General features: G+C 31.4%; 1 protein-coding gene across 6 annotated transcripts in view; it reads right to left on the bottom strand.

The window, feature by feature from the left end:
* Positions 1 to 2,265: 2,265 nt before the first annotated feature.
* The window catches only part of step (cytohesin steppke), a 78,850-nt gene continuing 65,373 nt past the window's right edge, over positions 2,266 to 15,742 (bottom strand). For 5 of the 6 annotated variants that reach the window (XM_067284383.1, XM_067284385.1, XM_067284386.1 and 2 more), the window contains 4 exons: positions 8,463 to 8,477; positions 7,684 to 7,760; positions 5,640 to 5,860; positions 2,266 to 3,615 (listed from right to left, as the gene is read on the bottom strand). In XM_067284383.1, coding sequence (XP_067140484.1) covers positions 3,543 to 3,615; positions 5,640 to 5,860; positions 7,684 to 7,760; positions 8,463 to 8,477 — 386 coding nt within the window. In that variant the 3' untranslated portion in view covers positions 2,266 to 3,542. The remainder of the gene's footprint in view (positions 3,616 to 5,639; positions 5,861 to 7,683; positions 7,761 to 8,462; positions 8,478 to 15,742) is intronic. The other variant, XM_067284384.1, reaches the window with a different exon arrangement.

Raw genomic sequence — 15,742 nt, 5'->3', positions numbered from 1 at the left:
GTATCCGGTCTCGTCTTTCATCTAACTCCATTCCCGAGATTAAGGAAAGAAGAATGGATGACAGTGGGAATTTATAGGTCTACAATTTTTTCAAATTGCAGCCCAAAAATCCGACCGAACACGGTGACCCCAAGGTCAGTCAATCACTACAGACTAAACTACAACTAACCAAAAATATGGGGGTTACTCTGAAAGTATTGCAGTACAAGAAAACATTCATGATGATTTAAAGTACAGTGGAACCTCAGTATACGTCTGCTTTAGAATACGTCCCGTTTGGATGAAACAAATTTTGCTCGGTATACGACTTAATTCAATTATATGCGTCATCTACGAACAAGTAGCACTATCGGTGTACTAGACCAGACTAGTACACCGATAGTGCTACTTGTTCATAGATGGCGTGTATAATTGAATTAAGTCGTATACCGAGGTTCCACTGTGTTGTTATTTTTTTGATAATTAACAAACTTTATACGACACATTAGGCATAAACAAATTTTATCAATTTCCCTTATTCTAAGTGAGACAGGCCTTCTTTCTGATAGTAACAATGGAAGTTTCTACAGAGGCACATCGCACAATGATTTCTGATTTTTGTGTTGGACTGAATGAAAGACTGTTATAAACAATTGAAATTGGCTTTTGAAGATAGTAAAGGATGAATCGTTATTATGTTCAGGTGGTACAAAAAATTTCAGATGGGTTGTACTTCCTCCCATGACGAACCACTTAAAGGGAGTGACTCCTGAAAATATAACTGCTATCCAACATATGATTGCAGAAGACCAAAGATGTATCATTTCATACAGAAGAAACTGCAGATTGGCGCCTCTGCTTAGGGAGTTACGATAAAGAAAAGTAGTTTTTCGATAAATACCGCATCAGTTGACAATTTCCAAAAGTCGAGATGTCGAACTAAGGTGGATACCAGATTATCTCCAAGATTATCACAGGTAATCAGATATACATACCATTTATGACTCCCACACTTCAAGAAAGCCAGGTATGACCATAAAGATGATCCAATTCCAAGAACTGTGAAAAGACAGAGCAATAAAAATATCAGTCGCGTTTGCTGTTTTGTTCCATAGCACTGGTCTAGTGAAAGCAATTAAGCTTGAAGAATAAAAGAATAACAACTAATTGGTACACTACAGTTTGTCTTCCTAGAATTCTGGAGTCACTGAAATTTTGAGGTTAATTTTGCTTCACAATAATGCTTCATCGCACACCGTCAAGCAGACTGTTGATTTCTTTCAAGCTAATATCCGAATCATTGCCAAATCTGGTGAATACGGAGGATGGTCAAATGCGTGACTTCTGGCTACTTTTTAATCTCAAAACATTTGAGGGGTCGCAAATTTGACACTGTTACGAAATCTGCGATTTCATCCTCTGAGTATTTTGATAGCATTCCAGAAAATGAGTGGCGTCATGCTTTTGATCTTTAGAAGGAGCGACTAAAGTGCATTTTGGCCAGAGGAGAGTACTATAAACATAAATTTTATAATATAATAGAGATGGGTTGATAATAATAATAGTAACTGCAGAGCCCAAACGGTTAGGAGTTGAAATTTGGTACACATTAGGATACGTCAGAATGTATACACTAAGAAGGGATTTTTGGAAATTCCCCCTAGAGAGGAGAGAGCTAAGTATTACCCCGAAGAACTCTGCTTCTACTGTACTATTTTAGATGCGTTTTTGTGGGAAATCAAACTTATTTTTAGACCATCTAGTAATTCTCTAATTAGCCTTGGAAGAGGGGGGACCTAATTCTTGCATCCAGTGAAAACGGCTAAGATCAGCCATATAACTATAAAGGTTATCTTGTGTAAGTGTTTATCACACCAAATGATTAATCTAACACGTTTTTAAAATTCTTTAAATTGTGTACAGTAGATGAATAAAATGTTTTGGATTAGCTACTCCGTGTGATAAACTCTTAGGAAAGATAATCTTTGTAATCTTAATCTTTGCCCGAGTAACGCCGGACTCGCCTTATAGTATTCCTGTATGCCGTAAAATTGAATAGTGTTTTCACCGATTTTGTGAAAGAAAAACGAATTGTAAACGGAACACATATTGGCAATTGTACCCGAAACACCTTATATTTACCATTTCGCCATGAGAATATTCGGAAACAAAGCAACGATCGTCACGAAACCGTGCATAGATGATCCTTTAAATTACATTTTTGCTAGTTTACAGTAATTTTTCCCGTTATTCCTTAGAGAAAAACACAATGAAGTACACAATAGATTTTAAATTTAAACATTTAATCAAACCTTCGTTAAAAAACTTAAATCATGATAGAATAACTTTATACATATATATATTTTTTTTACTACAATTTAATTTCTTCTTCTTAGCACTTATATAGCAAATATATCCGAATTACTTCAAAATATCGAATTATATTGTTGATATTGTAAAGATTTAATGGACAATTTATTCAACTGAATTCTTTATATATTTATATATATATTTATATATGTGTGTGTGTGTATGTATGGAGTGGGATCTTTTGGCCATCATGCTGCTGGACTAACACTAATTCTAGATTTTTGGTAATGGAAAATTGGGTTCTCCAGACGTCCGGATATTTATATATTCATTTATATATATATATATAATTACCGCAGCTTCTTTTCTCTATATTCTTAAAACTAAATAGAATTTTTTTTACCTTTTTGGTTTTTCTTGAAGATTATGGAGCTAGAACATATTTATATGTATATAAAGCAGTCTCACGAATTTCTTCTGACTAGATACGAACGAAAACCATCGACCCGGTTAGCTCCTAGAAATATAATAATTCTCTATATAAAGTTTACGCGATGAGAAATCTAAAAACGAATGGCAGGATAATTAATTCACACGTAATTCGTTAATTAAAACAATATATTAACATATACATATATATTCTGTGGATTAGAAGGTTGTGCGGAAAAGTCCATACCAACGATCCTGTCCTCGAAGAGGAGGAAGGAAAAAGGTAAGTGGTGTTACGACGACAGGGGGATGAGATCGTCTTTGGTTTCGCCGATCCCGCTGGGGGGAGAAAACGTTCTAGTGAACGTCAAGAGGGAAGAAAATCAGCTTTAGAAACTGGCACAGCATCGGGTGCGTGCGTTGTCGCAGGACTTTCCGGTAACTTAAAACATTTACAGTTTTTACCATCGGATGGCAAATTTTTTAAATTTGGATCGGGAGTTCCGTTGATCGTCATTATTAATGGGCTCCGCTGCATCGCGTGTGCAAGTGTGTGTACGGATTTATAAAGACTGACGAAAAATGACAAAGATGTGCAATTTAGTGTTTTTGCCGATGCTACGAATCACGTACTGTACACTTTTTTTTTAGCTAGACATTACTAATAAGAAAAGTTGGGTGATACCCTGTTTCTGATATTTTTCCTTTTTGCATTCTCCCGCGTAACGGTTCGTCACGTCCCGGAAGAAAGGTCACTTTACAGAACGTGTGGTAATCACATGGAGACGTCGTAATCGCTGCGTAAACGAAAATCTTGTCTTCTATCATTTCACGTGCTGCGCTTTTCTCTTCCTGGCTGCCAGCATGTCGTAGAACGGATTGTGACTGATACTTTGCCTGAAAAATAATAAATATGCCGTTTACTACTAGAAACAGTTTGAAAATTTTTGTAGGTTTTAATATACATATTATCAATTAACTCAATCGTATTTATGCACTTGTAATGAAATGAAGAAGAGTTGTTTGGAGTAGAACGAAATTGTATGCTTGCAAGTAATGGTGATTACAAAATGAAAGCAAAAGAATCATTTATTGCAGGAAGAAGAAGAAATGAGAGAAGGTTTAGTACCCTGTCGGGCCGCCTCTAGCGTAAATATGTGATGCAGGCAAGAACCGAGGCATACGGGTGCCATATGATGTTCTGTGGCAAAAATTTAGTCTTTAATAATCACTTTCAAATTTAGGAAAGTATGCATTTCAAGTACAAGGACCCCTGCATCATCTTACAAACACACAATGTTATAATTATGTGTGTGCTAAGTTGGTACTAGCAGTACCAACCAATACTGCTTCCATATTATTGCCATATTTCTCCAAAATTTTCTCAGGTTTCTTTTTTATAAAATGTATACTAAATATTTACAGGTGATTTTTGATTATATGACCCATAAGTTTGTCAAAGTGAGAACTTAACAGGACTGGCTCTTGTAATTGACATTTATAGATATGTAATTATATCAAAAGTACTTCTTCTTCAGTCTCTCAGTGTAGGTGTACATAGAATTAAAGTGGAAATTCTGAAACTACTTGAGAAGTCAAAATAATAGAATAGCAATTTGATATGGTTCCATAATGGCATAGTGCTATTTTAATTGAATTAGGACTTGGCAACTGGTTATAGATTACAAGAACAAAAAAAAAGTACAGTATGTCCATTTCTTCTTTGTCCAATATGTCAAAACATACTTTATATTTATCAACAACATCAGTATGACAATCTGATACTGCATCAAGTTAGCCAAGATATTTGAAGAGATAATCAGGAATGGAGGGGAAAAAATGTTACTGATGGACTTTCTCCTTAACACAAAGCACAATAAGATGATATCTGATGCATGGTGGGCATGAGAGAGAGGTGCCAGAAATACTTTGGATTTGTGACAAATCCATTTGTTTGCGAACAATGGTTTTGTCTTACTGATGGAGGCAGGAATATAAATTGTTGTCTTTCAACCTGATGGAGCTCCTGCCAGTTTTGCATGAAATGTCCGTAGATGCTTCGATAAACTGTTCCAAACAGATGAATTAGTTGTGGATCCAAAATATCCCTAATACCCCTCTCACACCCACCAGTCCTCCTTACAATCCCCTGACAAAACTCCATAAGATGATGTCTGGGAAAGTCATTAACAATGCTAGTAGACAACAGAAGAGTTGAATACAGTGAGAGTAACATTTTCTTTTATCAAAAGTTTTCCAAAATGTTTTGCAGAGATGAAAATGTCTTTATCAGACTGCTGTGATCACATTCAGAACATTGGTTGATGTTCCATTAAGTATAAGGCACGTCTTGTCTCTATTTAAAAAAAAAAAAAAACAAAAACAGGATGACATGCATATATTCTGCAAGTTCCTCCTCTTCTATACTTTGAAGTATAGAAGAGGAGGAACTAGCAGAATATATGCACATCACACTATTCCACGTGCAAATCATATGACTTACTTCTGAAGAACAAGATTCGAAAGCTTAGGAAGAAATTTATTTTGTTGAAGCTCAGACTAATTAGTCTGCATTATTTTGGCAATAACTTTTTAGGAGAAATGAAAGAATACTTGGCCGAGACTTACCAAAACCTAGTAGAAAATATTTTCAGAAGTTTCCCAATAATGTTTCCATTGTCATTAGGCCTGGAGAACTGAATTTTGAAATTAAATTTTTTGGAACTATAATTGGTGTTTTTCAATACTTTTAGTAATATAATGTAATAAAAGATATTCTGAATATTATAAAATGAAAGCTTACATTCAATACAGTATTAATAATAATGTACTGAAACAGCAAATTCAACTATTGACATGTTTTATATATATAATGACAAAACATATTAGTAACATACTTTTCCAATTATTTATTGAAATACCTTATGCATTTAATCCATTCTTCTTTCTCTTCCGGGGTGGCAGCAGACATGCGATAGACCGTGTGCTTTCCCTCGACAACCTTTCCTTCAGAATCGGTCTTGCAGGCTTTGATCACGTCATTTCCCGTAGAATACAATTCGAAGCAATTCGGTTTGTTGCGGTCCTGCACTTCTCGCACCTGTACGTTTTCCAGAGGTATGATGCCACGCGGTTCCTTATCCTAACAAAGAATCACACATTATTAATAATAAAAAAAACAAACCAAATGCATTTAAACGTACAATGCAATATGATATTCAGTAAATGACACTAATAACCATAATGCCAAACTATAATTTTATCATAACAAATGTATGTAGAAAATATAATTCTTTTTTACTTTGGCACACTTGTATTCTTATCTATACAAAGTAAAATTCACATCAGACTTGTGTATGCAACATGTCAATTCTTGAACAATAAGGTTTAAAATCATACTAAATCCAATGTGAACTGAATAAAAGTATCATAATTTTTTTTAGCACTTTCATGAAAAGATTCTCCAAACTCTCCCATGATTTAACCTTTTAATCATATTAACAGTAAGATTATTTGACTTTTTAGATGAACTTTCCTGTAAATTTCCTCTTGTTTACAAAGTATTTACTTTTAGTAGTAGAAAATGCTATACTTACTTTCATGTATTTTCATTTCACAGTGTTTTGTGAGATGATCTTTTCACACTATTGACACAATAGAAGTATACATTACACAATAAAAATGCCTTTCCTTATTTTCCTACCATACCACAAACTCATAGCATGGTTATTACTGTTCAAAAGGAACAGCCAAATTTTCAATAAAATGTGTTTCATGAGGACTGTTTTCCTAATTAGGAAAATAAAATGATTGTACAATTCTAATATTCACAGAATTAAATACTTTACTAATACAGACTTCATCAACCCTTCTGTGAAGCCAATTACCCACTAACCATGCATTGTGTTGAAAAACCAAATAGGTATTACTTACCTTATATGAAACATCAGAGTGCAAGTTACCTATAACAACAAACTGACAGTTTCCTGACAACTTAAAATTTTGGATAAGTTTTAGTTTCTTTATTATACAAGAAAGACAATATCCAGGATTTCTACATTTTTGTTAATAAGATACATTAACTTATCATTTATCATAATTATTAAGCAAAAAGAATATTTAATATATGATTTTAAAAAAGATTGAAACATGTACTAAATTTCAATCAATCAATTGGAAATCTGATAGAAAATAGTTCTCATTTTGTGTATTAGCAGTCCAAACTTACATAGAGAAACTTGAAAAGAATTATAACAGACTGAAGATAAATTTAATTGAAATACAAGCATGTTAAAGCTAAACAATATTAAAATATCAGGAAAGCCCACCATGGTATCAAATTCTAATTTATGTTGAATAATTTGCTCCATTTCAAATAGTTACTTAGATTAATGAAGTTAAACTTGCATGATACATAATCATGCATTTTCTATATAGCATATTTTTTATTTTATAATCCTGTAGGTTGTTATATTAAAAAGTGTAAGTAATAAAGTTTTGCAAGCACTTGATTTTAGATATGCAATTTAAACCAAAAGCATAAAAAGGTTTCCTTAAAAACAATTTTAAAAGCTTCTGATATTGATAAAATATTTGTATAACTAATATAATGTGTTTAAAAATTCTTAGTGTGTACTTCAGAAATTATACATCTTATCTTATGCATACAATGCTGCATATCAACTAATTGGATAATAACGATTTTAATATTCCGTGTACATTTTCAATAAATTGTTCCTACTTTGAATTTTCCCTGTAAACATTTATTACAAAATTATAATATTCAAACACCTGGCATTAATTATAAATGTTACCTGCAATTTCATTTGAGGGCAATTGCTGCTAACAGCTATAAATTAACTTACGGCTATTCTAAAATATGGTATTTGGTTTCAAAACTTTTCACATCACATATTCTCTGTTTAGTTTGCAATTAGATAAGAAAATACCAACAATAATACTTACTGTAGTATATTCAAAATAGTACAGACAGTTATCATTAAGAATGAACCATCTTCTCTTCCAACTTTTGTATCGTCCACCTAAAATGCGTAAAAGGTGCCAATTAGTAAAATTTATTTTGTTCCTTAGCATTAGATAAGTCATACATATTTCACAGGCACATTACAATTTGCACAAAAATAAAAATGATATAAAATTTACATCTCCACTTTAAATAAAACATGCTGTAAATTTTAACTGTTTAGACATGAGCATCCAGCAGCATTTCTTGACAAAACAAAGCAACATCCAATAAACAACGCTCACAAATCTGATTTATTGATAAAATTTAAAAAAAAAAAATATGCAAAACTTAGAAATCAAAGCATTCATTAACATAAAGAGTGCATTATCATAACTGTGATTACATTCATCATTTAAAAACATGTTGGCACTCCTTATCAAAGTAAAAAACATAGAAATTTCTATTTATATATAATTAAACTTCAAGAGGAAAAAAAATTGGTGACGTGTGAAATAGATCGTTAATTCTAGTTCGGTACTTTAAAATGTCAAAAAATATCATTTCAGTGCTCCGAATAATTTGAATAACCACAAAATACAAGTCATGCGTGAATAGGAATAAATGTATCGATTATATACAACACACGACAGAGTGCAACTCTAGCACAGAATTGGTGTGATATGAAGCAAAAGCACAGAGAGATGCTAAGCTTAAATGGCAGTAATAAAGACGTGAATGTTTCATGACAGCACACAAAGGAGCTCCTATCTTCACTTACTGATTTTAGAGCTCCCTTCAGTGATGCATAAAACAGGGCAAAAAAAATGGCCCAAATATTAAAAACATTTCTCAATTAATTATATCATCTTTAAAAAATTAATAATTATATGAATATTTTATTCAATTATTATTCAGTTAATTACTTGTAAAGTTAACAAAATGATTATATTTTATAAATTAGGAAAATTATTTATGTCATTCTTTCATATTACGATAGTATAAACTATTAAATTTTAAATCACTATTAATACCTTATCAACATTTGTTAAATATTAAATATTAAATATATGAATGAGAAAATATTTTATGTTAAATTTACTATATAAATATAAAGGTTGTAATAAGAAATAATCTAGAATAAGCAAAATGTTATTATTTACATAAAATTATATATATTTTACATTCTTTTTATTTTCCGGTATCCGAAATTTTCGTACTGGAACTTTTAGATACCGCAAAATAAAAAACTTGGCAGTGGATACATATTTATCAAAAATTAACAACAAATACTATTTTGAACAGAATTTTTCAGATTCTGCAATATTTTAAAATTGTGGCAACAACATTACCTTATTTCTAATAATATATTTATATTATAACAAACAAATAGTACTAACAATAGTCGGTAAAATATTTCCCCCTATGCTGGAGTACAACAAACAAAAGATCATATTCTATTGTACTAATCAATAATACATTCAACACTATCTCTTTTCTGTTGAAAGTAAATTCTGACAGAACAGTTGTTCTAAGTCTCTGAAAAACCAAATTATGATATTTGTTGGCTCATGGATTATGTTTCACATAAAAGATGTTCTATATTATTATTAAATTAGATAAGATGATGTACAAGATCTATATACTTTGTAAAAGACATGGAAAATTATTTTCCTTGATATAATGTTGGGTTAAAAATATTTTCAGTGGGGCATGCCATTCCCGTCCTTTAAACAAAAATTATTCTAAAGCTAAAGAAATTTACTCTAACTAATATAAAACATTTAACGTAGTAATTTGTTCTTGATATTTCATTTGATTGGCTGCATCCTACATTATTTTTAACCAAGTGGAAATTGTAATCAACCTACCACCTGTTCCAAACAAACAACCGGGTTCCTTACATATCTCATCAGTATAAGAAATCCAATGAATGTGTAGGTTTCTTTATCGATATGATCAGACTGATATTAATAAACATCTGGTTTGCAGATGTGCATAACTCTTCATTGTCGTAGTTTATGATTTGAATGTAATTTTATATTCTGTAATGTTTTGTCAGCCTTGTTTTAGTTTATGACAGTTCTTTGTGACATTAGTTAGTGGCACAGTTTGAGATTTCTGAACAGTCACTACACATATATAGTGCTGCTATTAAAAGATTCAGATATATGTCACTAATATGAAAGAGTTCTGTCACACATTTTGAAAGAAAGAATTTTTAAATGTAAAGAGACCATAATGCAGTAAATGAAAATAGTGAAATAATCAGGAAATAGAATGCCGATGTATCTTTAGTACTATTTATTTGTTGTTACATTACAAAATTTATTTAATAAAGAATAACATTTACCAACAATATTCTTAGTAATTAAAAATAGTCATTTGATTATTATGTCAAACATTTTAATTTGTAATACCATATTAACATAAGGTATCATATTTAAATTTATATTAACTTTTAATATTTTCACAAATTATTGTTTTATTAATCCTATATATAGTTTTTCTATTATTTTACTTTTTAATATTTTTTTGTAATAATGATAAATACACAGCAATAAATTTTTATATATCTTAAAGGATATATATGCAATGATATAACAATAAGAATATACACAGTACCAATTAAATAATGAGACTTTTTTTGAAAAATAAGCTTGTTTATTATAACAAAAGTACGTTTTCAAGTCTCTAGGATCAATGTCAGTATTTTACAGAGACTATCAAAGGTATGCTGGGAGTCTTCAACTGGAAAATTATTCAGTTGCTCCTGGATGCTTGTCACATTGTCAAAATGCTTGCCTTTCAAGGAAAATTAGATTTTCAGAAAACTATAGGAGCCAAATTGGGCAAATAGGGTGGCACCGAATGACAAAAATCTAACAAGAAGTGTGTTATTGTACAAGAAAAACCAATCCTTGTTGACAAATCATTTGTTTCTCACTTCCCACATTTGTTCTCATAACTTCTTCATGATGTTTTAATAATATGTAGCATTAACTGTTGCCTCTTGGAGGACAAATTCTCTAACTTAACCTCACAATAACTGAATGACCTGACCTTGCTGAAAATGAGCAAATCATTGACAAACCATGTCCTACTCAAAACATTCATTGCCAAATACAATTTTTAAATCCCATAAAATTCAATAATCAATCTGTTACTCCACATTGTAATCATCTTATTTCTACACAGAGCACAAATACAAATGTCCCAGTCTCATTATGTAATTGGCACATTGTATTCACAGTCAACAATGGTGTATACGGGATAATGGAATTATTATTATAAGCTTAATCAGAGTAGCCACGAAAGAATAGCAACAATATTGAATTAAATAGAATAATAATAATGAATATTAATTTTATATATTAGAATTACTACTATTACAACTATACTACTATGTGATTTCAGTGACAAAATTTTTAAAAATTAAGTCAGTTTACAGGCATCATTTCAGGAAAGATCAACCTAAAATGATAATTGCAACAATTTTAGTGTGTTTTTTAGTAAAAATTCATATTTTTATTTTAAATCTGAACTGTGTTGATTTCCAAAGCAGACTTTGTATTAAAAACTGAAGATAAAAAGCCACCGAAAAAGCTACTATTTTACATCATTTTTGTTAATTCCTATTAACATATATAAACAATCTCACATATATAACTACAACTATGTTTTGTTATATATATTAATTATATATTATATTAAATAACAAATTAGTCCTCATTTAATGTCATTGAAGATAGATACAAATACATCCATAAACATTACAATTATTCTTGTCAAATTTTCTTTATAGACAAGAAAACTGATTTCATAAAATGAAAAATAAATGCTAGAAGTTGCAAATACAACTTAATTCTTGTTTATCTCATTTAACCTAATGTAAAATTGATTTTGTTACATGTAATTCTGCTTAATGTCTTAGAATCCAAGAACACTGCTGATATGTTCCTGGAAACTAAGTGAGGACTTGCTGCATATATACATTATGGCCAATGATGTGAGGATAAAAAAATCATATGAAAAGCTGGTCATTTGTGAATATGCATATTGTGTTGGGCAATGATGTGAATAAACCTCTCTAGTGGGATTATATGCACAAAACAACAATATCTCTGCTAATCGCCATGATAATTCATCATTAAGAGGTCACTGTACTAAATGTAATGTATAGTCCTTCCAACTTGTTATTTTCAACTATTTAGTGTTGTGCTTTTATTATTACTATTTCACTTTCTTTAAAAAATTTCTTTTAAGTTTCATATTTCAAATCATATATGAATTTGTTTTGGCTATATCTGAATTAAGATAAATTATGATTTAAATCAAAATCAAATCAAATCTTCAGCTAATTTGATTTACAAGTGCATTAAAGATGTGCCAATACATACAATAATAAATTCTCTATTACTTCTGTACATATAATTAACATTTCAAGAATAAATAATTAATATTAATTAATTAAAAATAGCTCTATGGTTTATATATATATTTTTATGAACAAACATTAGTAACAAAATGCAAATATTTTCTGATAATTTTACTTTAAAAGAATGGCTTTTCAATCTATTACTGTATTTTTGCACAATGATCGGAATGCCGGTTTGAGTGAGGTTATACATCCCTCTCTAGAGGGCACATTAAAAAAAATAATAATAAATGAGTTACATCACATAAAAACAAAGAATTTTTTATTCTAAAACTGTGAAACTGTCAACACTACATCAAAAACTATAATTATATGTTTAATTTATTCATTTTGTCTTCTTTCTAACAACATAAAATACTCTTGGAATTCCAAAAGTGGTTTTTTTAAACGTGTATTTTATTGTTATTTGATTCAAAAAGGCAAAAATAAACATATTAAATTTAAGAAACAAGCTGTAAATTATCTCAGCTTACATCTATTAACATTTGTGTGAAATTTATGATAATGTTATTTTTAAGGTGGAGGTAGATGGTCAATGTAGCCCACACTGACCTACTACTACTATCAATAAGCCGTTAATTGTTTTGTCTTGTAAATGAAAATTCGCTTCCTGATTTTAAGTCAATCAAATTACAATGTTATTATATTACTGTACTCCGAAGAATGTTCTCTTTAACGTTAATTAACAATTAGTTTTGTTAGACCTGTTAATTTTTTTTCAGATTGGTTAATTTTATATTTTAGATATATATTTTATATTTTGCAATTTAACTGGCATGTTGATCATTCTGCAAAAATACAGAAAAAAAAGAACCTGTTATGACTACTAATACTTCCCATAGGTAAAAATAATTAGCTGTTTATTAATACCCCTTTTACGTTCCACACATTTTCTTCTACAATTGTGTGAAAAGTGATTTAGTCAGTTTTGAAGAATGCCAAATTGGAAGGCCTATAACCTTATCCTGGTTATTAACATATGGTAGAATATCACTAAACCTATACCATCTCATCCAGGAGGTAAAAAAATTACTGTATTAGCCCGAATATAACGCGATATTTTCCGACCATTTATTTTCCATTAAAAAATTGACTCGCGCTAAATTCGGGGTTTAAGTAATGGAATGTAATATAAACAAGGACATTTTCCTACAGAGGCTGAAACGCGACTGAACGTCCAACCAATTCCTAGCTCGACCGACCACTTCAAAACAACCATATGATTTAGTTAGTAGGCCTGCGCTTTTGTTTGCATAGCGCTACTGTAATGTATGGAATCGCCTAAGCGAGCAATTCCCGCCCTTGTAACCTAACGGAAACTTGTACGATTCAAAAGTCAGGACCGTCGTAAAAGATCCGTTGGAGAAACCGCCGTTTCTTTGAATCAGCGCTCGACGGCCGATTGGCTGAAGAAGAATGGCCGTTGAACGGACGTTACGAAATCTCGATCTTGATTGGCGGAGGATTTGAATGTTGGCCGCTATTTAATCCGCAGTTCTCGGCGGGAAAGAAGCTTTTTGGGCTTTTTCTCGGAGGCTTTTCTTTATTGCCCACAAAAAATGAGTGTGAGTAATAAAAGTAGTGTTGAGAAAAAAGGCTCATCAAAGAGTCAAATAAACAAAGGTACCAGGAAAACCTACGATATGAATTTTAAAATTATGGTTGCAAACGAGGCAGAAAGAATGAACAACTTGAGAGCTTCGAGGAAATACGGAGTTCCAGAAGTAAACATACGCCTATGGAGAAAAGATTTAAAAAAATATAAGAATGCAAATTCTTCAAGAAAATCTTTTAGTGGACCTAAAAAAGGAAGGTTTAATGAAGTTGAGCAGCGAGTGTTAAAATTCGTAATAGAAAAGCGAAATGAAGGGTGCCCAATATCCCGTGAAGTCATAAGATTTAAAGTGTTAGAAGAGGCTGCTAATTTAAACATTCCTAGAAAGGACTTTAAGGCAAGTATGGGTTGGTGTAGAAGAATGATGAAAAGGAACGGTTTATCACTATGACGGCAGACAACTCTCGCGCAAAAACTTCCTGACGACTTTAATGAAAAATTGTTGGCTTATCAGCGCCATGTTATATCATTACGCAAAAAGCACAACTACAGTCTTGGAAATATGGGAAATGCAGACCAAACACCAGTCTATTTTGACATGCCTTCCGACCTTACGGTAAATAAGAAAGGTGAAGAAACTGTCTTATTGAAGTCAGCTGGTCATGAAAAATCCAGAATTACTGTTATGCTTGCTGTTACTGCTGATGGACAAAAGCTTCGACCTTACGTTATATTGAAACGTAAAACAATGCCGAAAGAAAAGCTGTGTCCAGGAATTGTTTTTCGGGTCCAAGAAAAAGGTTGGATGACAGAGGAGTTGGTATTAGACTGGTTGAATGTGCTATGGGGGAAACGGCCAGGTTCTCTGAGAAACTCCCGCTCCATGCTAGTCCTTGATGCATTTCGAGGCCACCTTACGACAAGTGTTAAGGAAAAAATCGAGGCATTGAATTCCGATCTTGTAATAATACCGGGTGGTATGACTTCTCAGTTTCAAGTCTTGGATGTGGTGGTTAATAAACCATTTAAAGAGAATTTTCGAAAAGAATACAACAATTGGCTATTATCGGGCAACCATCCATTGACACCTTCAGGAAAAATAAAAAAAACCCTCAGTCTCTCTTTTAGGAGAATGGATTGCGACTGCCTGGCAGAAGATCGAACCTGAATCGATAGTTAAAGGTTTCAAGAAATGCTGCATTTCCAATGATTTAAATGGGACAGAAGATGACATTTTGCGGGAGACTGAAAGCATGAATGAAAATACTGATGATACCGATGTGACATCAATGAGTTCGCATTCTGAAAACAGTTCAGATTCTGAATAAACATTTCCAGTTTTTGTTGTTACTTACGTAATATTAATTTTGTTTTACATTACTTAATTTTATTGACATGAATGTAACCTGTATTATTAGCTATAATTACCTAAATAAATGCTTATCTGATTGAATTTTACTTTCTTTGAATTCTTTTATGAGTATTATTTTTTTTCTAAATATCTTTATGAAAATTTCGGAGTCGCGTTAAATTCGGGGTTGCGTTATATTCGGGCTAATACGGTAATATAGACCCTACACTGTAGTTTATACACATTTATGCTTACATTCATTACTCTTATGTTGGAAGCCAGGGGGTCCTCCCAAAAAAACATTAAAAAAACAGGCATAAACAATATATTTAATTAACTGTTCTTGATGATATATATGTGAAGCTCTAGAAAAAAATGAACCACAAAAACCAATTTGCCATATTGATATTCAACAATGACCAATAATTGACTACCATTTACAGCAATGACCAAGTGCGTATTGCACATGCTTAAAAAAGAACATTTAGTTAAAGACATGAATGTTTAATGTGTTTGGAAAAGAATGTGAATGTTTGATCAAAGACATTATCATCATGTTACATTTTACACCACTGACCACATAATTTGCATTATAAAAACTGTTCTATCTTTTTTAGAAAATTGATTGTAAATCTTTTATTTAAAAATTAAATTGGTTATGTTTGTTATCAAAATACTAAACTTTGTCTTATTGGAAGTAAAAAAAATTAGAATTAT

The sequence above is a fragment of the Centruroides vittatus genome, unplaced genomic scaffold, assembly GCF_030686945.1.
Source record: "Centruroides vittatus isolate TY-2023 unplaced genomic scaffold, ASM3068694v2 scaffold_1172, whole genome shotgun sequence".
NCBI classification, from domain to species: domain Eukaryota; kingdom Metazoa; phylum Arthropoda; class Arachnida; order Scorpiones; family Buthidae; genus Centruroides; species Centruroides vittatus.
The sequence above is the reverse complement of the archived record's forward strand: the minus strand, read 5'-3'. Positions and strand labels throughout refer to the sequence as shown.